The sequence below is a fragment of the Cyprinus carpio genome, chromosome A15 (genome assembly GCF_018340385.1).
Source record: "Cyprinus carpio isolate SPL01 chromosome A15, ASM1834038v1, whole genome shotgun sequence".
Taxonomy (NCBI): domain Eukaryota; kingdom Metazoa; phylum Chordata; class Actinopteri; order Cypriniformes; family Cyprinidae; genus Cyprinus; species Cyprinus carpio.
Window position 1 is genome coordinate 17,652,944 of NC_056586.1, and position 25,843 is coordinate 17,678,786.

General features: G+C 37.5%; 1 protein-coding gene across 2 annotated transcripts; it reads left to right on the forward strand.

The window, feature by feature from the left end:
* The first annotated feature begins 1,215 nt into the window (after positions 1-1,215).
* On the forward strand, positions 1,216-25,022 carry LOC109066361 (ankyrin repeat domain-containing protein 13B-like). Of its 2 annotated transcripts, none has more exons than XM_042771283.1 (15): positions 1,216-1,616; positions 13,856-13,991; positions 14,301-14,425; positions 14,838-14,883; positions 14,991-15,134; positions 15,391-15,613; positions 15,827-15,893; positions 16,745-16,826; positions 17,464-17,528; positions 17,662-17,792; positions 19,890-20,047; positions 21,003-21,179; positions 21,455-21,618; positions 21,813-21,896; positions 22,525-22,718. In XM_042771283.1, exons 1-15 carry the CDS (start codon positions 1,506-1,508, stop codon positions 22,579-22,581), a joined length of 1,770 nt encoding a protein of 589 aa, XP_042627217.1. In that variant the 5' UTR covers positions 1,216-1,505; the 3' UTR covers positions 22,582-22,718. The 2 variants fall into 2 exon arrangements, with proteins under 2 accessions (XP_042627217.1, XP_042627215.1); XM_042771281.1 differs by having other exon boundaries at positions 1,218-1,616; positions 21,813-21,889; positions 22,525-25,022.
* Positions 25,023-25,843: the final 821 nt, after the last annotated feature.

Below are 25,843 nucleotides of genomic sequence, written 5' to 3' on the forward strand. Positions count from 1 at the left end.
TAAATACCTAAAGTTTTTTTTTTTTTTTTAATTCAGCAAATGTAATGGTCTGTCTAATTAAAAACATTAGACAACCCTATACCGTAATATAATACTGGTCCTCCACATTCTATTCTATTCTATTCTATTCTATTCTATTCTATTCTATTCTATTCTATTCTGTTCTGTTCTGTTCTGTTCTGTTCTATTCTATTTCTCCCTGGATACCCTATAATGAAATAAACTGTGTTTTTTTCTGTAATGTGATAAATGTGCTGAGGACAAATGTAATAAAAAATTTGCACAGTAGCTCAATATAACCCAATAGAAATCCGCAAGCAATAAAGTGTAAAATCTAATATTTTATTAACATGCAATTGAGGACAAAATGGTAAGGTTAAAAAAAAATTAAAAATGTATAAAATATTTATTTTTTTATTAAACTTGAATTTTTGGGTTTTCTACTGGCAACATACGTGACTACTAACATGTTTATTGAGTTCATGTTTTATGTGAGACAGCAATATTAATGAAGTTGATGAATAAATCTCTACTTGATCATATTTCATTTTCCATGGTTTAGCTGGGTAGATGGGATGGATAAAGGAACAATTCTCGCAATAGATATTAATAATATCAGTACAATAGAAAATAAAAATTCTATTCTATTCTAAGTTTTCCTACTAACAAATGAATAAAACTCCATTTGATTATATTGGAGTCATGGGATTGCCAATTTATTTAGACATAGAGTTCAGCTGAAATACATGACTGGTTAGTTTTATTTCAGTTATGTTTTATTCTGTTTCAAAGAGCAGAGGTTTAAGTTTTGAAATAACTGATTTGGACATAATGTAGTATAAGTTTAATATTATACTAGGCTGTACTATACTATACTGTAGTATAATGTTAATATAAGTATGGATAAAGCAATACATTGTTATTGTCACAATAATATATAAAAAAACCTTTTCTGTTCTATTATATGCTCCATTCCATCAATAGAATAGAATTATGAATATGCTCTGTTAATAAATTATATTGAATCCATTAGATATTTATTAAAGAATATTAAGACACAGATGGCAGCATGAGATGCTCACTCTATGTTCTCTTTCATGGCGCAGCGAGCAGCATCAGCATGTATGATATAAGAATCACACACTTGAGTTCAGTGGCTCATAGATGTGAGTCGCTTTTATCATGGAAACGAGAGCCCTGCCTCTGCCTCCGCAAGCGAGCGTGCGTGCAGTGCGCGCGCTTCTGAGTGTGTGAGGAGAGGGAGAAGAGACCAGGAGGAGTGGAGAACAGAACGGAGAGCATTCATGCACACAGCTTTAAATTGCCTTTCAACACAGACACGCGCAATGCAAAAGGCGATGCTATATACGAAAAGGGAGAGCAATGCCCTTACCGGTCGTTTCAGCAATAATAATATAGCACGCGCCCATTATAAAAGTAACTGATATCGCGTAAAAACAGGGAAACGGAACCGGGGAGAGAGAGCAGCGGCGAACTATGCACCGATGATGATTTCTGCCAGAAAAACTCCGGAGAAGAGTCGCTATCACCTGCATTATCTGGTGTGGCATAACAAACACCGGCAGCTGGAGAAAGAGCTCTCAGCGCGCGAGCAGGTAAGATGCTTTCGTTTCCGCGTGACAGTCTCGCGGCGGTTGATGCTGTGAGGAGCGGCCGGCCGTGCGTTTGACTGAGAAAACTGATTCGGGTACTTCATTTCGGCTTGTAATCTGTGATGAAAAGGCGAAAAGTGATTCTACATGGTTTGCTGGTTCCTTAATAAAACACCTATTCAGTTAAGTGCTTATTTACGTGCTGATTTTTGTACTGGAATCAGAAATGCGTGACAAAAAAAACCCCTCACACCCTGTGTCTTCAAACCTACTGAGTTGCCTACCTAGTCCGCATTTTTGGGCGTATAACGTTCGAACGCGTAAAAATGCCGTCTTGGTAGTTTCGCCACACAGTCTCTGTTCTTCAAACCTGCTCATGTTACCCGTCTGTCATTTGATCTCAAATGCAGTTTTATTTCGATCTGAGATGGTGTAAAACACAGAGAGGCTGCAGAATAAAGTGGCATTGCCTACAAAGGCTGTGGGTGAATGATGCTTACAGATCAGCCTACGTTCACCACTCACAGTTCCTGAGGATAGATGGTGTGTCAGGAGAGGGTGTGTTTGTCTTTCTGATCAGCCTTCTTCAAAAGAATTATTAATGCAGTACATTATTCCACGAATCAGTGTGGAATTAGCCTGTAATTAATTAGAATTTGAGATTACTGTGCAGAACTATAAATAGGCCAAATCCAATGGTTGATTTGAATGTATGGGGAGGCAAATTAATTGCAAAATAGGCACATTAAGCAAACAAACAGATTACAACATGACTGGTTTAGTTATGTTTATTGAGTTTCACAAAGCAGAAGTTCAACTGATTTATAAGGAACATGTTGTACAGCCTATAAATGAAAGAACCTATTCTATCACCCGTTCTATTGTTTTAATAGAATAGAATTCTATTCTAGAATTTATATTCTATTAATAAACCAGTTTCTATTAATAAAACATTTTATTATATTCTATGGGAGAAGTACAAACTATCAGATGAATACAACTCCATTTGATTTTATTGCATCTGTGAGAGATTTATTAGGAAATATTAAGACACAGATGGCAGGATGAGATGCTCTCTCTCCCCCATGGCACAGTGAGCAGCATCAGCATGTACTGTATGACAGAATCACTGATTATACACTGAAGTTCAGTAGCTCATATGCAGGTTGATTTTGTCAGGGAAGAAGACTGGTTCTTAATGATCAACCATCTTTGAAAGTATTTTCTAAATGCATGTTATTGATCTTATTGTGAATGATTCATTCATGCGTGTTTATTTTTTTTCTTCTTTTTTTTTATAAATTACTTTGTATTACTTTTTTTGTAAAAGAACTTAGTAATTTTTAATCAAGATGTCATAACTCAGTCATCCTGGTGAAACAACAGACTTTTCTCTGATGATGTATGCCAAACTACTCCATTCATTAAATCAGCCTAAAACCGCCCTTTCTTACAAGATCCCATTCAGATCTGCCTCTATTTATCAACAAATGATGGACAGAACCTGTTCTTCATATTTTCTTTTTTCGATAATCCATTTTACTCAAATGTACATCTCACAGAAGAAAAAGATCTGTCTCTACTTCTGTTACAGCACAACTTCAATGCAACATTAATTTACAGATTTGTAGAAATTGTCAAAATTAACATGCCATCAGTCTATTCTTTCAAAAACTACAAATAGACAAACCAGTAGACACATAATGGTAAAAAAAAGCATTAGAGGTGAAAAAAACAACTCAAAAACTCATTAAAAAATTGCTCTTTAATTCTAAATAATACATAATTTGTCGTTGACATAAGTCAGGTTACTCCTATTATAAAGTTAAAGAGTTGCTTTAGTAGTGGAAGATCCCAACATGAAAACCAGAATTTTTTTGTAACAAGCAGAAGTGTGTGTACAGTAAGAAGACTAACTGAGATTGCAGAGCCGAATCAAATGTCCACTTCTGGAAACATCAAGGCCTGCATGCTCTACTTTCATTATTCTGATTTAACTCTCTGCTTTATGAGTAAATAATTTTAACTCATTTGAGTGAAGTCTTCCATCTCAGTCACAGCAACCATTCATGATTCCATCTTTCCAAACCCCAAACATACTGTAACTCATTCCAATACCAGCCAACTTGGTCCTGTGCCGGTTTTTATGGCTCAGGCTGGTGGTAATAATTCAGACCCCTAACCCTTTTGATGATCACTGGGATATAAAGCACTTCCAGTTTAGTTGATTTAAAGGCTGCTGACAGTATAATATAGCCACGTTTGGCACTGTAGGGTGTCGCTCGATGAGTCAAACTGGGTTCCTCCAGGGACGGCGCGAGGTGCGAAGGGAGGGCAATGCTGTCTCGAATTGTTCCTCTCCAGTGAATGAGGCACGTAGCCACCCTGACAAGGAGAAAAGTTGCTGCACCAGCACACAGGATTATGGGATAGATGTTAGGTGTCGTGTGAAAGAACAGAGGGGGGAAACTTAAACTATAGGACAGAGGAGAGCGAGGGACATGAATTGCAAATAGATCGGGTGGTGGTGGAGGAGGAAGAAGAGGGGTAAAGAAGTTATCAAAGGGAAAAGAAGCTCAATTTGCAGTTTGCCTTGACAGTGCCATAAAACAGTCATGGGGGAGGAATTGGACAGATGACAGCTTGGAGGAGAGCAGCAGGAAATTGAGAAGAGAATGGATAGAGTGGGTGATTGAATGGAGAAAACCAGAGAGAAGAGCCATTGCCGGCTGGTGCATCTACAGAACCGAGTCCAAAAATAAGAGAAAATGTCGAGCAGCATGCAGATTTGTGTTTTTTTGAGTTAAGTCAGCAGTGCCTCAGCAAATACACTACAACACAGTGGCAATTTCTTTTCCCGCAGCCCTCCATCAGCACATTTGCTGTTGTCCACACATCTGTTAAGTTTTCCCGTTTGATATACTGCCTTTCTTCTTCAACACTCAGCCCTCCTGCTCTCCACCCGTAACCCAACACTAATTGCGACAGAGTGTTGTCACAGGGGACGAGCATTGGGTGGCTGGGAGCGGGCTGCTGAGATTTAGTTAACTTATGGGAAGCTTTTAACAGACTGACAAGGACAGTGGCAGACAGAGCTCGTACAAGGCCAGTGAATTGGTTTGTTGAATTGAAAATATGGAAATGAAAGGTACAATTACATCTAATTTGATTAGAGTTAATGATCTGAATTTCCAATAAAATGATAAGTAGCAACACAATCAAACATACAGGTGCACACACATACACATCTATCAATTGTACATGTCCCAAGTAGGCGAGCTGTGCTGCATTTCCCTTCTAGAGAATACTACAAGGCTCTATTTCATAAGCACTACTCATCTCTATGATTTACATAGATGTTTTTTTCATTTTCCCAGTAAACATTCCCCTATTCTAATTTGGATATGCAAACGTAACCTCAAGCCATACTGTAGAAAACCATAGGAAGTATAACACCTAGTGCGTCAGTATTCTCCTTTTTAAGAGATAGTTCATTCAAATGAAGAATGCATGTGTATATCTATGCATGTATGCACTATGTGTTTTTTTTTTTTTTTGCATGTGGCCACACAAGAGAGCCTTTGCAAAGGCTTCAGTGGAATCCATCGCATGCTGCGATATGCACCCCACACTCACACATATGATTTTCTTCTGCCTGCCTCCCACATGCACAGTTTGGACTTCCAATGAAAGATTGATGTTGGTTTAAGTAGCTGCCAGAGAACATTAGCCAAGGCAGAAAGAGTGCAAGAGCAGATGCACCAGCCAGAGATGACTATCAATAATGCAGTCTCCAGCAGGCTCACAGCTGAAAGAGAGGAAGAAGAGATGGGATGGACAGCTATGTGGAAGATCATCCATGTGAAAATGTGGAATATTTGGGGATGGACCCTAGATGATTGTTACTTTCAGTGTGGTGGGGCAGGATAAGTAATTAACATGAATTGGAGTTAGTGCACTTGTGTCTAATTCAGTGCATGCATGTCAGCAGGAAAGTGTGCTTGCTTGTTACAGGGCTGTCAGTGAGATGCAGTGTAGGTGGGTTAGATGAGTGGTTTAGGAGAACTGTAATGTGTAGGTGTTTCAGGTAGGATTTCTATTATTGTTATTATTCTGTATTCTGACCCTCACCACTCAAGAAACCTTACAAAGATTTACCAAGGTAAATGTAGTTTCCACCAAAATACCACAGTTATGTGAAAACCTCAATGATTTTTGGTTATATACGTAAATATACAAAATTATAATTTTGAAGTACAGTTGACAGTTGTATGCATGTATGTATGAGTATATATAGTATACACACACACACACACACTACAGTTCAAAAGCATTTATTTGATAGAAATCTTTTGTAAGATTATAAATATCTTCATTAATTTCAAACATTTTTTTTTTTGATGAGGCCAGTGACAATATAGACTTGTCAGGTTCAAAAGGTGAAAATTGTTTTCGTTAATTGAAATTAAGCTGAAATAAAGTACAATATCCAATAAGAAACTGAAAAACATTAACAAAAATGAGAAAGGTTGTTTTGGCAAAATAGATAAAAACAGATGAAAAAAAGTGATTCTTTTTGGAATTGTGATGTTTAAATTGGTAAAACTAAACCGAATATATAGCCTTGATATAAATACATATATCAAATATTAAAGGGGTCATATGATGTTGCCAAAAATAATATTTTATGTATTTGGTGTAATGAAATGTGTTTATGTGGTTTAAGGTTCAAAAAACACATAATATTACCACATACTGTATATTATTGTTTCTCCTCTATGCCCCGCCTTTCTGAAACGTGTCATTTTTTACAGTACATCGTTCTGAAAAGCGAGGTGTGCTTTGATTGGCCAGCTATCCAGTGTGTTGTGATTGGCCGAATGCCTCAAGTGTGTGACGGAAATGTTACGCCCTTGCAATACTGTTATGCGTGTACCGGTCAGAACACCTGTGCAACAAGACAAAAACAATAAAAACCTGTTATAAACGATTATAATGACTTATACTGTCTTTTTACGTGTTCCATAAAACCATGTCCGCATTTTTGACTTGAGGAATGACAAACAACAAGCGCTACCTCTACACTGCTCAAAACTCGTGTTTGAATCATCAGTGTCAAATTCTTTAAATATGTAAACGTACTTACAGACTGTGAGTCAGAACAGCCGGCATTGTAGTCTACTCTCCCAGAATCAGGAAACAGTCCTCCATAAAATGTGCTGCACACATCTGAATATTTGGGTTGAACTCTTCTGGAACAGTGTTGTAAATACAGCTGATTTCTAGTCGTGTCCTCTTTTGGAAGGCCAAACAAAGTATTTCACTTTCACAACGAAACAGCATCTCCGTCATACTACAGCGAGAATCAAAGTTACGCCTTCTTTCTTTGTGTGAACATTTGGGCGGTGTTATGCAAATCTTCCCACATCGTGACGTAGACTTGTGGGGGTGTGTTTAAACAAGGTGTTTTAGGAGGGTGTGGACGAGTCTAAACTTTTATTATGAATATCTCTTTAGATTTGAGACTTTAGTCTTTGCAACTTTAGGGATCTTATCTATTCACGAAAAAGCTTGTAACACTCCAAAGAGAAAGGAAAACTTGAAATCGTATCATATGACCCCTTTAATAAATACTACAACCTTTTGTAACATTATAAATGTCTTTACTGTCACGAAAAAACTTTATATTTAATATTAATAGTATTTATTTATTTTATTTTATTTTTATTATGGAATACACATTTTATTAATGAATAAAAAAGTATAAAATATATTATTAATTTACAGTGTTAACAACAGAAATAGGAAATAAGAAAATGTGAGTTTCCCCATGCAAACCTCACCTCCATCATGCTGAGGTGTTGTGGATGGTTACTAGGGTGTTGCTATAAGAAGTAAAGTATTCTTAGCGATTTGTAGTGTATTGCTAGTTGTATGTGGTTTGCAACAAGAAAGAACCTCCTATTGTCTATCCAGGTTCTTAGGTATGACTCTTGTTCCTCCTTCTTCACTTAAAGTCTGCAGGTGTTCATGCCCTTTTTTGTGCATCTTTTTGCATTAAAATAGCTTGCTTTGAAAAATAGATTGCTTACAATGTAGTAGCACGGCTCAACTCAAAGAAAAAAAAAAACGTACTAACCGGATAGCAACACTTTTGCACCAGCCATTTGCTTACTGATGTAAAACTACAATGAATTATACTATTTTATAAATGTAATTAATATTTAACATTTTAAAATTAATATAAATTAATCTAACCAATATAAATGAATACTGTAGTAAATTAGTTCCAAATTATCTGCATACTTTAAGGTGTCATTTATATCCCTCAGCCCAGCTGATGTGGGACAAGTAATGAGACAAAATTTACTAGTGTTAAATTTAATAGAGGTTTGTTTTGGTGGATGCCATGGTAAATCTTTGTAATACACATGACAGGAGATGACAGTCAGCGTGTTTGTCTGTATTTGTATGTGGCTGTGTGATCAGATGAGATAAGGGACTGTTTGTGTTATTGTGTGTGTGTGTTGTCTAGCATGTCTCAGAGGGGTATATAGAACAGCATTTCAGGTCACCAGAAGGTCAGTCTGTAACAGCTGAAGTTTCCCGAACTCTTATCCTTTGTTCCGTCCTCCTCTCACTAGGGCTGTATCGGCAAGAATCTGGCGATACGTATCATGATACATGGGTTGCAATACGATATATTGCGATATACTGCGCTACTGTAAGCAAGGCGATATATTTTGGGATATTTCTTATTTTAGGAATAGGATATATTTTTAGGAAAGCTGTCATTAAGAACACACCACCATATGCAAACCTTAGCAATAAATAAAATTTGTTTAACCAGAACACACTGGGATCTGCATTTGCAATAATCAGTCCCTGTAACATTAAACGTTACTGAAACACTTTTTGTGCAGTATGAGTAAAGGGGGAAAAATTAAAGTGCTTGCAGGATTCTTTAGTTAAATGTATATGTATAAAATGTATTTTTTAAAAAGACCATATATATTTTTAGACCCTGCTTTAAATGTTCACAGTTTACGTTTACAATTGACATTTTGATCTGAACAAAAAATTACATTTGCTTAATATCAATAAAAAATAAAGTTCTTGCAGGATTCCTAAAGAAAACAAAACAATTGTAAAACAATAAAATAAATACAGATGTTGAACATTCTCAGAACTTTTGAACTTGGACTTAACAGGTTTTTCAGTTTGTATTTATGTTCTGCGTGGAATCACAGAGACCGCGACGCGGACGCGACCCTACCGTCCACCGCGCCCCACGTGAAGGCTCATTATCACACGGGATGTGGCAAGCGGTGGAACCGAGGTGCAAACCGCACCGTGATCCCAAGCAGACGTTACCACAAAAGCCCAAATGATGTCACTCTTCAGCTTTGTACACAGAGGCGGGAACTGGAACAATTCTTTCATCCTCCACTCTAATGATAAAAATATATTAATGCTAATGATAGTGGCGTGCCTTAATGTTAGAATGTCCTGTCACTGTTTTAGTTCAATGACGAAGACTGCTATCTAACGGTCGGGATACGAACTCAAAACGATACAACTGCCATGAATCTTGTATGTTTTTTTTTTTTTGATCGATATTCCGTTTTCGAGAATCGATATAGTATTGGCAAACAAAATGTCATGATACTCAGTGTATCGATATTTTCTAACACCCCTACCTCTCACAGCTGCTAATCTGTCTTACCGAGTTACACGTTTCTATCTGTCTCTCCCTGAAGCTCTCAGAACCAGTTATCAATCTCATTCAGTCCCTCACTCATACAGTCTCTCACCGGCTCAAGCATGCACACCTCCTGACAGTTATCTCCTTCTCTCTGTCCCTCTATGTCAGTCATCTGAGCCGTCTCTAGTGTCAGGGTTGATCAGAGATCCCCAGAGCCACCTTTCACTTAAAACTCTAGTTTCCCATCCTTCGGCCTGCATCTCCTATTTGTACTCCTCATCCAGGGTTACCATAGCAACCCCCACCCCCACCACTCATCCACACCCTTTTTCTCGTAGCACTCATCTCACTCCAGGGACCAGGCTGGTGTTTTTCTAGCTAGAGGCCCTCAGGGGCCGCAGAGCCTCAGTTTTTGCTGGTGAGTGAGTGCCATCATGATGTTGCGAAAGGGGCCGGCTAATTACGGAGCAGGGTGTCAGATACACTGGAGTTTTCTGTAACAACAATAACATGATTGAGACTTCTTTTGCTGCATGATACACAATCAGGGCTCAACATGAAGGATGGCCCGCTGGCCCAGGACCGGAGTTTTTTAAGGTCAGATGACAGAACTGTCAATTGTCCAGCTGGGCCAGTGATATACCTGTATGATTTACAGCTGTTAAAGCAAATTTTGTTTGTAAAGGAGCCTACATTTTTTTTAATTTATATTTGTGAAAAATAATACTTTTATTTTTTTTTAAATAATGTTAATGTTTACTAATATATATATACATATATATATATATATATATATATATATATATATAGTCATTTAGCAGACGCTTTATATATATAATGCAAAAAATAGATAATTTCAAATTCACTTTTAAATGTACAATAATAAATTTCAATTCAGATTTTAACATTTTTTTATATATATTTTATGTTAAGGCCAATGTAAATTTAAGTGGGTGGTAAAAAATTGTTGAGCTTTTTCTTAAGTGAAGTAAAGCTAAAATAAAGTATAATATTAGATGTAAAACCTAATGTTGAAATAAGTAGAAATATTAAAATGACTAAAACTACAACTGAAATAAAAAATAAATCAAAGCTATAGCTTTAATATATATATATGTATTTAATAATAATAATTATATACACACACAGTTAGATGAGTTCTGGTCAGAGCAGGAGAACTGTAATGTGTAGGTGTTTCAGGTAGGATTTCTATTATTGTTATTATTGTAAATGCAGACCCTCACCGCTCAAGAAAACTTACAAAGATTTACCATGGTAACTGTAGCTACCACCAAAATTTGTCACTACAGTTATGTCAAAACCCCAATGCTTTTTTTCGGTTATATACATATATAATATATAATTATCTTATAATAATTATAATATATATATATATATATGTATATATAATATATATATATATATATATATATATATATATATATATATATATATATATATATATATATATATATATATATAAACACATGCATACAACTGTCCAACTTTACTCCAAATTATAATATATATATTTAGATATATATATTATAATTTTGGAGTAAAGTTGACAGTTGTATGCATGTGTTCGTGTATATATACATACACACACTACTGTTCAAAAGTAGCATTTATTTGATAGAAGTCTATTGTAACATTATTAATGTCTTCACTAATTAATTTTCTTTCTTTTTTTTCCTTTTTTTTGAGGCCAGTGAAAATATGGACTTGTTAGGTACAAAAGGTGATTTTTTTTTTTTGTTAATTGAAATAAAGCTGAAATAAAGTAAAATAATATTCAATAATATTTATATACACACACAGTGTGTGTGTGTATAACATAATAAATAAAACTACAATTAAATCAAAACTGAAAATATAAAAATGAACGCTAATTCAAAATATTAATAAATACTATACTTTATATAGTAGTATATAAATAACACTGAAATAACACTTATGTATAAATTATGTACATATGAATAACGGCTTTAAATATTCTGAAGAAACTGTGAGTGTACCATGTGGTTGCCATGCTACACTGATTGAAATTTAGCATGTTGCTTGGCTGTTGTTAGGGTATTTTCTTACTAGTCCAAGTTAAAAGATCCTACCCTAAAATCTCTTTCATATTCTAGTATCTAGCTATGATTCAGGACTCTCCTTCTATACAAATAGGATTTTTAAATATTTCTAGCCATACTGTAGTAACTGTAGTAGCCATACTAGCACTAACTATGAATAAATAATGCACTGTAGGCTCAGAAAAGGAAACACAAGAACACACACATGCACCTTGAGTGAATTGTAAATAAGTGCACCAAGTTAATCAGCACAGTACAAAGCAGCTCTCGCAGCACAAGTTAAGCCCCTGGGTAATAATATGTTTCCATTACCACACAGCTAATCCAAATGCTTCATTAAAATCAGCAAACATGGCTCACATACAAGTCTCTAAATAAAGCAGTCCTGACTCCCATTTCTGCTCCACATACACGATTCAACAGACTTGCACTGTCAGTCATGACCTTGCTTTCGGAGGCTACGCTTATAGATATGGCCAACATGACCATAGCCAGCCACCTCATCAAATAATGATTAATGGGTCATCCTGCATCTATAAAAATAAGCATATTTACTGAAATGTGTGGTAGCGCGTGGAAGTGAACGCAATGATTGTGTTGACAGTGAGCGATGATCTTATTATAAATGATCCTCCCATAAGGAGAATCATAAACTCTTTTGAAACTCTCAAGACTGTCAGTGACATAGCTGACAGGCTCGAAAGGGGCCGAGAGACTGAGAGAGATCACTCGGATGAGAAGCTGGAGGAACAGTATGGCACGACACTGGTTTTCACAAGCACGGAATCACAGTATGTTTAGCACAGATCACAGTTTGAGTGTGGAAGTATTTCTCACTGTGGCTGTCAGGTGTCATGTGAGCGCGCTCTGTGTCATGTTCTGGTGTGATGCCTTAATTATCGCCTGTCACTTCTCTTTTCTGTCACACTCTTTCACTTCTGCCTTCTCTTCCTTTTGCTATTGATTCTTTCCACATAGCAGGTAGCCGGAATAATGCTTGTTCTTTCCGTCTTTCTGAAGGTTTTCTAAAGATTCTCATATACTGCAATATTATCATAAATACATTTTCATATTTTTAAATTGTCATCACTTTCTCACTTTCATGTTTCTTCAAAATCTTCATGACTTTCAGTGAAACACAAGCTAGGATATTTTGAAAGCAAATGGTGTTCAAAACAGAATTTGACCCAGTTGAATTTAACAGTGTAGACAAAGATGCAGATATATATTCTACTAAATATATTATTTTATGTTAAAAAGAAAAAAGTCATACAGGTTAAAACAATAAGAGAGAAAATAATGACACAATTGTCTTTTTTTTATGTTATCTACACGTCTTTCCCTTTCCAGTTGTTTGGAATAGCTTACTAGTCATTCGTTTCATAATTGATGAACTCAATTGATGAATTCAATCAACACTGACTTACTGAATACACTGAATAACAATGCTATTGCCTTCTGTAGAGCTGCTTATAGCTGAATTAAACTATTTTCATAATCTGATGAACAGTGCACTATTGTTGAATCAACACTGAACTGACTTGAGCTGAATTTTGCACTATTATCTTAGAGCTGAATTTGCTAATGAACATTCACACTGTTATTGAACTAAACTGAATCAACATTAAACTAAATTGAGCTGAGAAAGACACTATTGTCTTTTAAAAGCTGCTTTACAGCTGCAATTGGATTAATTAAGATTAGAGAGATGGATTAATTAATTGAAGAGAATTAGTTTCTTGCTTATTACTGTGAAGCTGCTTTGAAACAATCTGTATTGTATAAAGTGTTATATATAAATAAATATGATTTAATTTGACAGTATATTGCAGTATACAGTATGCATATTTTAAGCATAGAATAACCAGATGAAAATGTTCTAAAATGTGTCAAATGTACTCCAAAACAAACCGCACTGAATGTAGTAATAATTTGATTTTGTAGGATAATGTAGGATTTTTATATGGACATAAACTTCGATATTTCACATGCAAAACAAAATGGTGTTAAATCAGAATCAAAAGTATAAGGACCTGACACATACCTTAAAAGAAACAAACATGACAGCACCAATGAAAATAATGCAATAAACAGTAAACAAGTGAGGTGGTAATTTGCATAATTTATTCATGTTGTGGTGCATGATGGGAATCCAGCACTACTAAAATTAAAATTTTGATGAGGCACAGTGATGTTTGAACCTCTAAACACTGATTAACAGAATGGCAGAAAGAAATAGTTTGAGGTTGTAAAGGAGGAATGTAATGGGACACAACTCATGTGTTTTTCAAACCTGCATTTGACCACAAAAGCTCGGCATCTCTGGAGAACATTCATCAATTACTAGGCCACAGATCTGACAGATCTCTGTTTTAGGGCAGGAACAGAGAATTGTGTTTGGGAAATATTTTACTGCATGAAGTGGTCAATAAAACAAATCTCTCTCTGTCTTAAAGGTTGATTTAGAAGTGTTGGACCCACGGGGTCGGACTCCTTTGCACCTGGCCGTGACACTGGCCCATTTAGAGTGCGCCCGTCTGTTAGTCCAGCATGGAGCCGATGTCAGCAGAGAAAACAGAAATGGCTGGACAGGTAATACAGCGAAAAAGCCTTTGCATTTTGAGAGGGGATGCAGTAATTCTGCCCAATATGATAAGCTGATAATTATTTACACCACCATTCCAAAGATTGGGGTCAGTACATTTTTGTTTTGTTTTTGTTTTTATGCAAAGTGCATTAAATTGAAATAAATAAGAAGAAATGTTTCAAGCAGCAAATCAGCATATTAGAATCATTTCTGAAGGATCATGTAACACTGAAGACTGGAATGATACAACAAAGCTATTCTAAATGTAAATATATATGACACATCTCCTAACATTACTTTACCTTCTGACTCAGTGTTGCAGGAGGCCATCAGCACACGTAACCCGGAGATGGTGCGGTTGGTGCTGCGTTACCGTGACTACCAACGCAACACTAAGAGACTGGCGGGGATCCCGTGCCTGCTAGAGAGACTCCGACAGGTCAGCCCCAGATGTGTCTTAATAAACCCTGAACCTGTTAATGACAAAACAACAAGCCACCAGTTTAACAACCACCTGCTGCCCGCACACCTGAGCCCTTCATTCCAGTAGATTCATGCATACAGATACACAAACAAACAGGTTTATGGGAAACCGCCGGGTTTACATCATTGTTTGTTTACAAGACCTCTTTTTCCCTTTCCTTACCAGATTTCTTAAACCCTGGGCGCCCCGTAGCTCTTTTCCTTTTGTTAATGATGGATGTGCGAGCTCTCTGGTTCTCCACACTCCTCATCTCTCTAGGAGTTTTATTATTCATGTCTTTCCCTGCAGAGCGATCCGTCTCTCACTTTCGTCCTCCCACTATATGCTCACATTCAATCTAACCTTCTCTTCCCCTCTTACCTTTCAGGCGCAGGACTTTTACGTGGAGATGAAATGGGAGTTTACGAGTTGGGGTAGGTCATAAGTACTGTATTAATGTGTAAATGGCATGTTTTGACAATGACTTCCTCTTTCCACATACTCATGTCCTGCTATTGTTGAACTCTCCGTCTATTTCCAGTTCCGCTCGTGTCTCGTATCTGTCCGAGTGACACATATCGGGTATGGAAGAGTGGTCAGTGTTTGCGGGTGGACACGACACTCATGGGATTTGAGCAAATGACCTGGCAAAGAGGCAATCGCAGCTTCATATTCAGGGGTCAAGGTGTGTGCGATGGCTTTTTTCCTGCACTGAGCAACCTTTATTTATCTCTGCCCATTACCTTTAAATCAGATTTGGGTTTGATCTCCGCTTTTGTTCTCGATGCCACATCTCGCTCAGTGTTCTTTCAAACAAGCCGTCATTGGCATGGAAACAACCTCAGTCTCACTTCGCCACAGTCTCTAATTGGCTTCCATCCGTTCAGTCTCTCTCTCTCTCTCTCTCTCTCTCTCTCTCTCTCTCTCCACCTGTCATTCAGACTCCAGTGCTATGGTAATGGAAGTGGATCATGACAGACAGCTAGTGTTTTGTGAGACGCTGCCGTGCCTCTCTTCCTCTCCCGCCTCGCCCTCCACCAGGCCATGCACAACTGCTTTGAATCTTCTGGGGGCGCTGCAACCCAGCGACGAACAGGTGGCGGCCCGTCTATCCACTCCCGTGGTGGCCACACAGGTAGACACAAGGAACATCTCCTTTGAGAGGTGAGCACTTAATAACAATTGCCAAGTCATTGTTGCCAATTAAAATGTTCAAAAACAAGGGCATCGTAACCCTTTATTGTGGCTTTACTGTAAAGCCAAGAGTGTGAGCCAGCACTTTTGGACTAAGCTTCATCATAAAATGTGTGATATTGGACTCACCTCTGTCTGCACGGCACGTTGGCAACCTGGTAACATGCCTGAATTTCTCTGCAGGAATAAAACGGGCATTCTTGGCTGGCGTAGTGAGAAAACGGAGGTGGTGAATGGGTACGAAGCAAAGGTACAGCTTATATCATAATACAATATTCGGTGGGTACAAATGTCTGAGAACATATTGAACATTTTAGTTAAAATTTTTTCGCTAAATGTTGTAATGATAATATCAAAAATTCTTGCTTTGACACAATGTGTTATGTGAAAAGCGCTTTACAAATACATTTGAGTTCACTTGTATATGTACGAACAGACATGGAAACATTCCATTAAAAAGCACTACAGAATCCAGAAACACAAAATGTCCTGATGCATGAGAAAGGAAATTAAACACCTTAGCTGATAAACCTTTTTCAAGTTTAGTATCTTTATCTTGACAGTTATCCTTGGCTAATAGGAAGGCTGTTAAGGTGTGTGTTAATTAGCTGGCAAGTTGACAAATGCGACTATGGGTGAAGGCTTGGCTCATGAATATTAATTAAGGTACTTGACTGGACACTCCTGGAAGGTTACCGAGCAATGACTCTGAATTAATTAATATTTATGCACTTTGACTTGATTCTCATAGTTTTACACAGTTGCAAACTTTTTCATCTGTTGACCTGAATGGAATGGAACCAATTGCTGTGGAACAATTTTCGGTTATACCTGTTATGTACTGGAAGAGAATGCAGAGATGCAATATGACAAAACTAGACCGCTCCCATTTCAACCGGCTAAACTGTCTACACTACAGTCATGTAGAGTGTGTGTTTAAGTGCAATATGAGCAATTCTAACTCTGCTTTCATAATTTGAAATGTCAAGACCATGAACAGATGAGTGAGTGTTGGATTTCTGTCATGGATATAATGTGGCAGATTAACAAAAAAATAAAAACAGAGTGAACTAAACTTATGTTCTCATGTCTTTGCTTCAGGTTTACTGTGCTTCTAATGTTGAGCTAATCACACGAACACGTACTGACCATCTCACCGACCAGCACAAAACAAAACCTAAAGGTATGTTTGACTAAAGGAATGACCAATTTGTTTTTCAAATAAAAAATTTGATTAGGAGATACAGTATATTTTGTATATACAGTATATATGACATCAGAAATGTCAATCACACATCGAAAATGTGCAAAAGATTTGGCTCAGTAAGCTTTAAAAAAAACGAAATTACTACTTTTATTCAGCAAGAATGCATTAAATTGATCAAAAGTGACAGCAAAGATATTTATGTTAGAAATGAGTTTTATTTCAAATAAATGCTGTTCCTTTCAATACTCTACAGAAAGTTTCAGCTTTCTTTAAAGAATCCTGGAAAAAAGTGTATCATGGTTTCAAATGTATTAATCAGTAATTAATGTAATTAATGCAGACTTGCTGAGCATAAGAGAAAAAAAAATAGATTTAAGGACAAAAAATACATTTAGTTTTTGAAGCGCATATGCTGCTTCTTCAACAAAACACAATGAGCGTGTGTGTTGGTGGGCATGCCGTAGTGAATATGATGATTCATTATTTCTATGCCCGCTCAAATTATTCCCAAACAAACAGCGTCTTTGTCTTGTCTACGGTTACTGTGATGTAATACAGATACTTGGGATTATGCACGTCTTCTGTAATGTGACCTGCTGTGTTTTTGTCTCAGGCGGCAAGACTCCTCTGCAATCCTTCCTGGGTATCGCTGAACAGCACATAGGGCCTAACAATGGAGTGAGTGAACAGAGCCTGTCAAGAATTTGTTCTTTATCATAAAGACATCTAAAGTGCTTTTCTAGTATTATGTCACTTCTATAGCCTCGAAATTAAGTGTGTGTGTGTGTAAATGTGTATGTGTGTTTTACAGCACACTATGGTGACTCAGATATCATGCCCTGCAACGAAGCCTTTGGCCGTGACGGCTGAGGAGTACTTTAATCCCAACATGAGTCAGAGAGACATTGGCCAGCCCTGTCACCTCACCACCAAAACACAAAGGTAGTGCATCAATCCAACACAGCTTTCATTTTCATTTTGAGACACATTCTAAATAAAATGGTTCTTTCACATTGCTGTGCAGTTTCTATCATGTTCTGAGTGGTTGCTTATTGTAAAAAGAGTTCACATTCCAGATTGTGGTCTTTTCTCTTTCCCATTCGTTTCTTGTCTTTCCTCTAAGAGTCTTATCAAAATATATAAATAACCCAAACTGTTAACAATAGTAATAATGGTACTTACTCATATAAAACCATTACTAATGAGATGTGTTCCTCTTCAAATAGTTTTCTGATGCTGCTTTCAAGTGCACCTGAGAAGCTTTCAAGTTGGAATCACAACACAGAAGAAGCCTAAACAAAACAAAATAACTTTATTGTGAATGATAAATCCAAATAACTACATCTAAATTTAAAATGATGAAAATTTTTCATTTTCATCACTTATTTACACATGGTATCAAAACTCATTTTTTTTTACTGCTTAAATAAGACTTTGCTTGGTCATTAATATTTGCAGAACTCATATTTATGATATTTCTGACTGTTGGTACTATTAACTAAAAATAAAACTGTAAAACATTGTTTTCAGTAATTGAAATAAAGTATATTTTACTAGATATAAAAAAATAAAATTCGATTACAAACTTAAAGGGGTCATATGATGCTGCTAAAAATAACATTATTTTGTGTATTTGGTGTAATGAAATGTGTTTATGCGGTTTAAGGTTAAAAAACACATTATTTTCCACATACTGTAAATTATTGTTTCTCCTCTATGCCCCGCCTTCTGAAACACGTCGACCTTAGACAAAGCTCATCGCTCTGAAAAGCGAGGTGTGCTGTGATTGGCCAGCTATCCAGCGAGTTGTGATTGGCCGAATACCTCAAGCGTGTGAAGGAAATGTTACACCCCTTAACATATTGTGATGCCTTGTCCAGCCGGAGCGACGAGACATAAACATAAAACCCATTATAAACGTGATATAAACATGATATCTAGTCGTGTCTTCTTTTGGAAGGCAAAAACAAAGTAGTTTCGCTTTCTCAACGAAACAGCATCACACACCGCGGTCTTGAGTGAGCAGAGGTCAGAGGCCTAGAGTGAGCCGGGGCCAGCTTGAGTGAGCAGAGGTGGGCAGCTTGAAAACGGTGCAGCAGGCGGATTCTACGAAGGAGCGTACCTTGTTCTTGCGGCAACTACATGTGACGACCCCGGGCTGGAAGCAGCTTCGTCCACGGTGAAAGCTGATACGGCGCTCCACAGTGCAAAGTTGATGTATTTCCTCAGCGACCAGCACGGATCAACTCCAGGCATGATGAAGCGGATATGTCCTCTTTTGGAAGCCCAAACAAAGTAGTTTCGCTTTCACAGTGAAACACACAGTATCTATACGACATGGCAGCAGCGGCAACAACAATACTACAACGAAAATAAAAGATACGCCTTCTTTCTTTGCGTGAACAGTGGGCGGCATTATGCAAAGCTTCCCACAAAGTGATGTAGAGATTTGGGGGGCGTGTTAGAACGAGCCGTTTCAAGGAGGGCGTGGACGAGTGTTAACTTTTATAAAGAATATCTCTTTGGATTTGAGACTTTAGTCTTTGCAACTTTACAGATCTTCTTTATTCACCAAGAGCTTGTAACACTCCAAAGAGAAAGGAAAATTTGAAATCGCATCATATGACCCTTTAAAATCAAACTTAAATGAAAATTAGAAATGTTGCTTTGGCAACCAACTGAAGTAAATAAGTTGAAGTACTATAATTACTAAAACTAAAATAGGAAAAAACCTATAAAGAAATATATATCTACATATTAAATATATATTAAATATAACACTAATATAAATGACAAAATGACACATAACAAATATAATTAAAAATTTAAATGAAAACATAAAAATAAGAGCTAATTCAAAATATGAATGAATACTATTATAGTATATAATAAATACTACTTAAAAAAATGCTCCAATTGATGGGCATATGAGATTTCGCTGCTTTGTTTCTGGACTCCAACTGTCATGTCCAACAAAACTGCTAAGACTGTATGAGGTCACACAGGTGTCTTATATGTACAGTATGTTTTTTTCCCCAGGTTCAAAGCCAAGATGTGGTTGTGTGAATCACACCCTTTATCTCTGTCGGAGCAGGTAGCTCCTATCATCGACCTCATGGCCATCTCCAATACACTGTTCGCCAAGCTTAGGGACTTCATCACCTTACGCCTACCTCCTGGCTTTCCTGTCAAGATAGGTAAGAAAGAGAGGAAAAGAAAGTACTGTGAAGAAACATACTATGTGATTTAACTTAACATTTTTCAGCAAATTTGTCTTTTAAGTATGGCTACGTTACAATCACAAACACATTTAAAATTAACAGTTCACCCAAAGATGGCCATCCAAGATTTAGATGAATGTTTCTTCATCGTAACAGTTCTATAGAAATTTAGCATTTCGTCTTGCTTACCAACTGCTCTGCAGTGAATGGGTGCCGTCAGAATGAGAGCTCAAACGGCTGATAAAATCGTCTCAGACTCCAAAACAGACTCCAGTCCATCAATTAACATCTTATGAAGTGAAACACTGCATATTTGTAAGAAATAAATCCATCATTAAGAATTTTTTTCTTTTTATTTATTTCAAACCATTCCTTTCGGCTAAAATATGAGTCCTCTTTGCATATGATAGCTTTCTCCAGTAAAAAGTCTTCTTGTCTGAATCAGGAGAGAAATATGCACAGATCAAGCACCATTTACAAGCAAATACAGTTCTAAACAAAGATCTAGGAGGATTTTGTGAAAGGATGTGAGATGGACTTTTTAACTGGAGGAAACGTTAATGATTATGGACTGGTATTTAAGCCACAAGTGATGTTAAAATGCCTTAATAATGGATTTGTTTTGTATAAACCCACAGCTTTTCACTTCACAAGACATTAATTGATGGACTGGCATTGTGTGGATTACTTATTATTTTGATGTTTTTATCAGCTGTGTGAACTCTCATTCTGACGGCACCCATTCACTGTAGAGGATCCATTGGTGAGCAAATGATACTATATTTCTCCAAATCTGTTCTGATGAAGAAACAAACCCATCTAGATCTTGGATGGCTTGAGGGAGAGTAATTTTCCTGGATATTTTCCTTTTTGGGTGAACTATTTCTTTAAACTATCAGGCTAATGCAACAATAACAACATCTCACCACAGAAATTCCTATCTACCACATCCTGAATGCTCGCATCACCTTTGGGAACCTGAATGGTTGCGAAGAGGGTGGGTTGCCCAGAGTGGATAATGAAGGGGACGGACAGAAGGACAGCCCCAGGACGGAGACGCCATCACCAGGCAGTGACTCTTCCAGCGTGTCCAGCTCCAGCTCCACACGTAAGAATCAACCTGCCTTTTACCTTCAGGGAAATTTAATTTTTAGAAACCATTTAAGATGATGACCAGATTGAAAAATATGGTGTTACAAAGTAATACAGTGTTCAGACAAAGCACTTGCCATTTTTAATGGCCAGATAGGAATTGATTGGATAAATGTTTAATGATTGCATTACTTATAGCGCTGCCTGTAGTACAGATGTAACTCAGATCAATACATTTGACTACAATAATCTGCAATGGGTTTCATGAATGTGTGTTTGTGTATCAATCAGACTCATGTCGTGGAGGAGAGATCCCACCTTGTGTGTTTGAGGCTCCGCGAGGCTACAGCATTTTAGGAGGGAACCAGCGGGTGAACATTAGAGAAGAGGAGGATGATCTGCTACAGTACGCCATCCAGCAGAGCCTGATAGAGGCTGGATCAGAATATGACCAGGTCTGACATGCAATCACACACTTGTATGTTAGCAGATGCTCACAGGTGTTGACAAACTACAGAAATATATCTTATTACACCATATCCTTACCAAGCATGAATATCATTTGTCGGTTTTTTATGTGTCTCATCTGGTTAGAACATGGTGTAAAACTTTTTTACATACATATCTTATCCCTCGGCTTCCCTCACAGGTGACGATCTGGGAGGCTTTGACCAACAGTAAACCAGGAACACACACTCTGTCCTGTGACCCCAGCCGGCACGAAAGGTCTGCAGTCAGTATTCCACTTCTACTATCTCCTGTAGTCACATCTCACCCACAATAGGCAAGGAGAGCGTCACACTCTCATCACATTTACTGGAGCTATTGACACAGGCTTGACTGTCAATACATCCTCAGTGAAGCTCATAGAAATTCACTAGGGCTTTCATCTCTCTCTCCTCACCTTCGTTTGCTCTTCATGGAGCTCTAAAGCAGGTTGAGATACCCCGTCTGTGGCAGCCGACATGAATCCGAAACGGTTGCTTCACATCATTATTCTTTAAGGTTTCGGTTTTAGAACAGGACAAACACGCACAGATAATCTCTAGTTTTAAAGTCACACACACATTAATTGAAAGCGACAATAAATACATTCATAATGACACAAAAAAAATTATATTTCAAATTAATGCCCTTCCTTTGAACTTTACATGGATCAAAGAAATCCACAGAGGTTTCCACAAAAAATATTAAACGGAACAATTGTTTTCAAGATTGATGTTATTGATATTATAATGAAAAACAGATCATTTAAATTGTAATAATACATCAACTCTTAAATTGCTGATTTTAGTGTTGTCTAGAAGACAATGTTCTGTTAGCAGAGGTCTCAGTCACTTCTTTTCTCCTCCGTTACCCAGAACCCCACAGCACAAACCCCACCCCGTGGAGAGCCCTCGCAGCACACCAACCAATAAGCCACCACGAAGCTACGACGAGCAGCTGCGTCTAGCCATGGCGCTGTCCGCTCGTGAACAAGAAGAGGCAGAGCTACGTCAAAGACGAGAGGAAGAGGAACTGCAGCGTATCATAAAGCTGTCACTCATGGAGAAGTGATGGGGCTAGTGGGAACCGAGGGGTGGGAGAGCATGTCTAGGGATCTGGAACTTACTATGATTGGCCGCTCCCAAACGCCCCACCCTCTTCTTCCAAAGAACTGGATACACTAGGCCACTCTCTGGTCCAGTCGTTCAGAATCACAGAGAAACCTCTGTAATCACTGCAAGTTTACAAACACAAAGTACCAAACTCATGGCAAGCCACTGGCTGATCAGAACCAGTCTGGTCTCCTAATGTGTGAATGTGCATTTATGACTAAAACAGTCCACACTGCGTATTTTGGCGTCGTTTCTAAAAGCCATCATCCGAGCACTCACCCGAGTTCCCACAGACTCACCCGTAGGTGTGACGTCTGGGGGATTCTTGTCACTTTTTTCAGTTTGATGTTTTGAACGTACAGAACTTTAGTTTGGTTGTTAATACACTTCAGATTCACTGCACTTGGATTGAGGAGCCATGATGTCTCCAAATAGAAAGAGAGAGGGCGCTTACACACAAGAGTTCATGCTGCAACTCCATCAGTCTTGATGGGAATGCTGCATTCAAAAAACGCAGAAGAAAACACATAGATTTGCAAAAGTGACACTTCCATTATACAACCAAAGTTGTTTAATTACAACTTTTGGTTAATGTCATTGTGTAAATCGCTGAAATTTGAGGATCTCAGACAGGAGGGTCTTCAAAAATGTATTTTGATGTATTCCCATTTGATTTTGAACTAAAGAACTTTTCACATTGGCGTGAACGTTTAGCATGAAAATCCATGAGTTTTGTGAACAATTTTGTCTGTTCAGACCAATGCAAAAAAATAAAAATAAAATGCATTAAGTGAAAATGAAAGTAGGTAGTGATAATGGAAAAGAAGAAATAACTGGGTATAGGGGAGTAGTGATGCGTAATTTAGCCTTTTCGACAACTGCTTGTCATGGATGTTTTAGAGAAGGTGCTCACTGCTTGACTTCAAGCTCCACTTCTCTGGGTGTAATGGGTGGGACTTTGAGGTCTAACCACACCCTAACCCTAAACATAACTAGGTCAAGCTCCACCCATTTGACCCTGCAGTGACCACTGCTTGGAGATTTATGCAACCGCAGTGGCTTCAGGCACATTACCAAAAGCGTGAATCTTGGTTGGCCATAGTAGCATAATGAAAAGGTGCAATCCTGTCCATACACTTTTCTAGTGTGTAAGCGCCCTAAAGTGACCGCCAAACCTGCGTTATGACAGAAGGTTGGCAGCAACTCTCTGTGCACTGTTAACGGCATGATTTTTAATTATTAACCAGATTGATAATTCAAGCACTGGAGAAATTATTGTACGTTAATGGTACACTTGACAGTTAATAAGAATGAACAAAACAAGCCATTTTCAGGTACATGTAGTGTATGACTAAATGATTCCTTTGAATCTGAATCAAATACTCATTGCAATATTCATTATTTGTGTCCTAAATGCACTTTTCACAAAAATAACACATTATTCGCATACTACACAGTGTGTGCTCTACTTCAAATGGTGCTAAGTTGATCTTTCATATTGACTTGTGGGTAACGTTCATCAGTGTAATTGTCACGACATGCATACATCCGTCTGTTCAATCACTCGACAACAACGTTTCTTTCCTGGCCTCCATTTAGTGCTTCCTTCAACATTACCATCAGAGCTCATTGTCTCATGACTGGAACACCTGCGGTAGCTAATCAAAAGTCTAATCGTGCTTTCATAAGGGGTGCCAGTTCTGGAATAAAACATGAAAGGAGGAATCACTCACAGATATAATGCCCTGAGCGAAGACGAAGCGGAAAGTTTTATTGGAGAATCTTAAAATAGATCTTTCTCAGATTTATTCTGGGCCTGAGTGACGTGCCCTCAGGGTTTGATGTTATCAGGTGAATCTGAAAAACAAATTAGGAAACATGGCCATACTCAACATCTGAAAAGCTTCAACGTTTAAGCACAAGGGATTAAGCGTCAGTTTTCAAAGGAAACGGATCTGATGAAGGTGTCTGGAGACAGAGCTCCTAAAAAACACGTAGGTGTGATCTTATGATTGTGCGACTCGTGAATGCTGGGTTCAGTCGTTAAGAGATGCTTGATATGACTCAATGTTTTAGTAAAACATATTATAAGAGCACTATTTATATTTAACCTTTTTTTTTTAATTTGATGACTTGGTTGATGCTGTGGTTTGTGTGGAGTGCTGCTGTTGTGTTTGTATGTGACTGAAATATATTGTTCACATTTGTAACTTAAAGGCATTCTGAATAAAGGATGATATCTAAATTAACATGAATTTCAAGCAACGTGAATCAGTGTCATTAACTTTTTAAGTTAGTGGTTTTAAAAACGAAGGTTGTGTGCTTGATCAAACTTCAACAAAATTCCTTAGACCACCATGGCATTATCATGGTACGGCCATAGCAATGTTTTGTAATATATACACAGTTTTATTTTCATTTTCAGTTTTTTATTTTACTTTTAGTTAGCTTTATTTTAGTCATCATTGATTCGCATGAATCACTGAAAACAAGAGACTGCTAAATGACAGATAATTATGTTGCATTCATCTAGGCCTGCTAAATATGTATCATTCCTTCTAAAAATAAGTGAAAGTTTCCAGCAGGAGGTTCAAACATAATTTGAAATTGCTTTGTGTCATTTGCAAAAGACTTCAAACACCTACATTCCCATGATTATTTTGGTACTATCAGGGGAGTGTTTTGAGCATCGCCGTGCCGTTTCCAGTATGAATCATGTGACGAGTCAACCCCAGTGAATAATATTAATCAGTCAGTCTGTGCAGGTACTGTGACAAGAATATTCATACATAATAGTCACTGGTATCGGAGTCAAAAATGGATTCTTGTGAAACAGTCTACACTTAGTCTCTCATTACTGTTTCTCTAATATCCATCAAGGGTGTGCTAAGTAAACCGAAATGCAATATAATGGCCACAAAATTTCAGATTGCTTAATGCAGGATACCATTATTAGCATCCCCTTATTATAAACCTCTTTTTAAATCACTTCAATTACAAGAAATGGCTAAATATTACAATAATGCTTAAAGGCAGCATGTAGTGCATGGACCACAGTGCCCAAACAATCACAACACAGCAT

Bases quoted from the DNA above. Each gene is read 5' to 3' on its own strand.
- LOC109066361 (XM_042771281.1), top strand. From the start codon at position 1,506: ATGATGATTTCTGCCAGAAAAACTCCGGAGAAGAGTCGCTATCACCTG. The intron at 15,894-16,744 runs GTACAGCTTATA...TCTTTGCTTCAG, and splicing joins TGAATGGGTACGAAGCAAAG to GTTTACTGTGCTTCTAATGT. The intron at 20,048-21,002 runs GTAAGAAAGAGA...ATCTCACCACAG, and splicing joins TGGCTTTCCTGTCAAGATAG to AAATTCCTATCTACCACATC.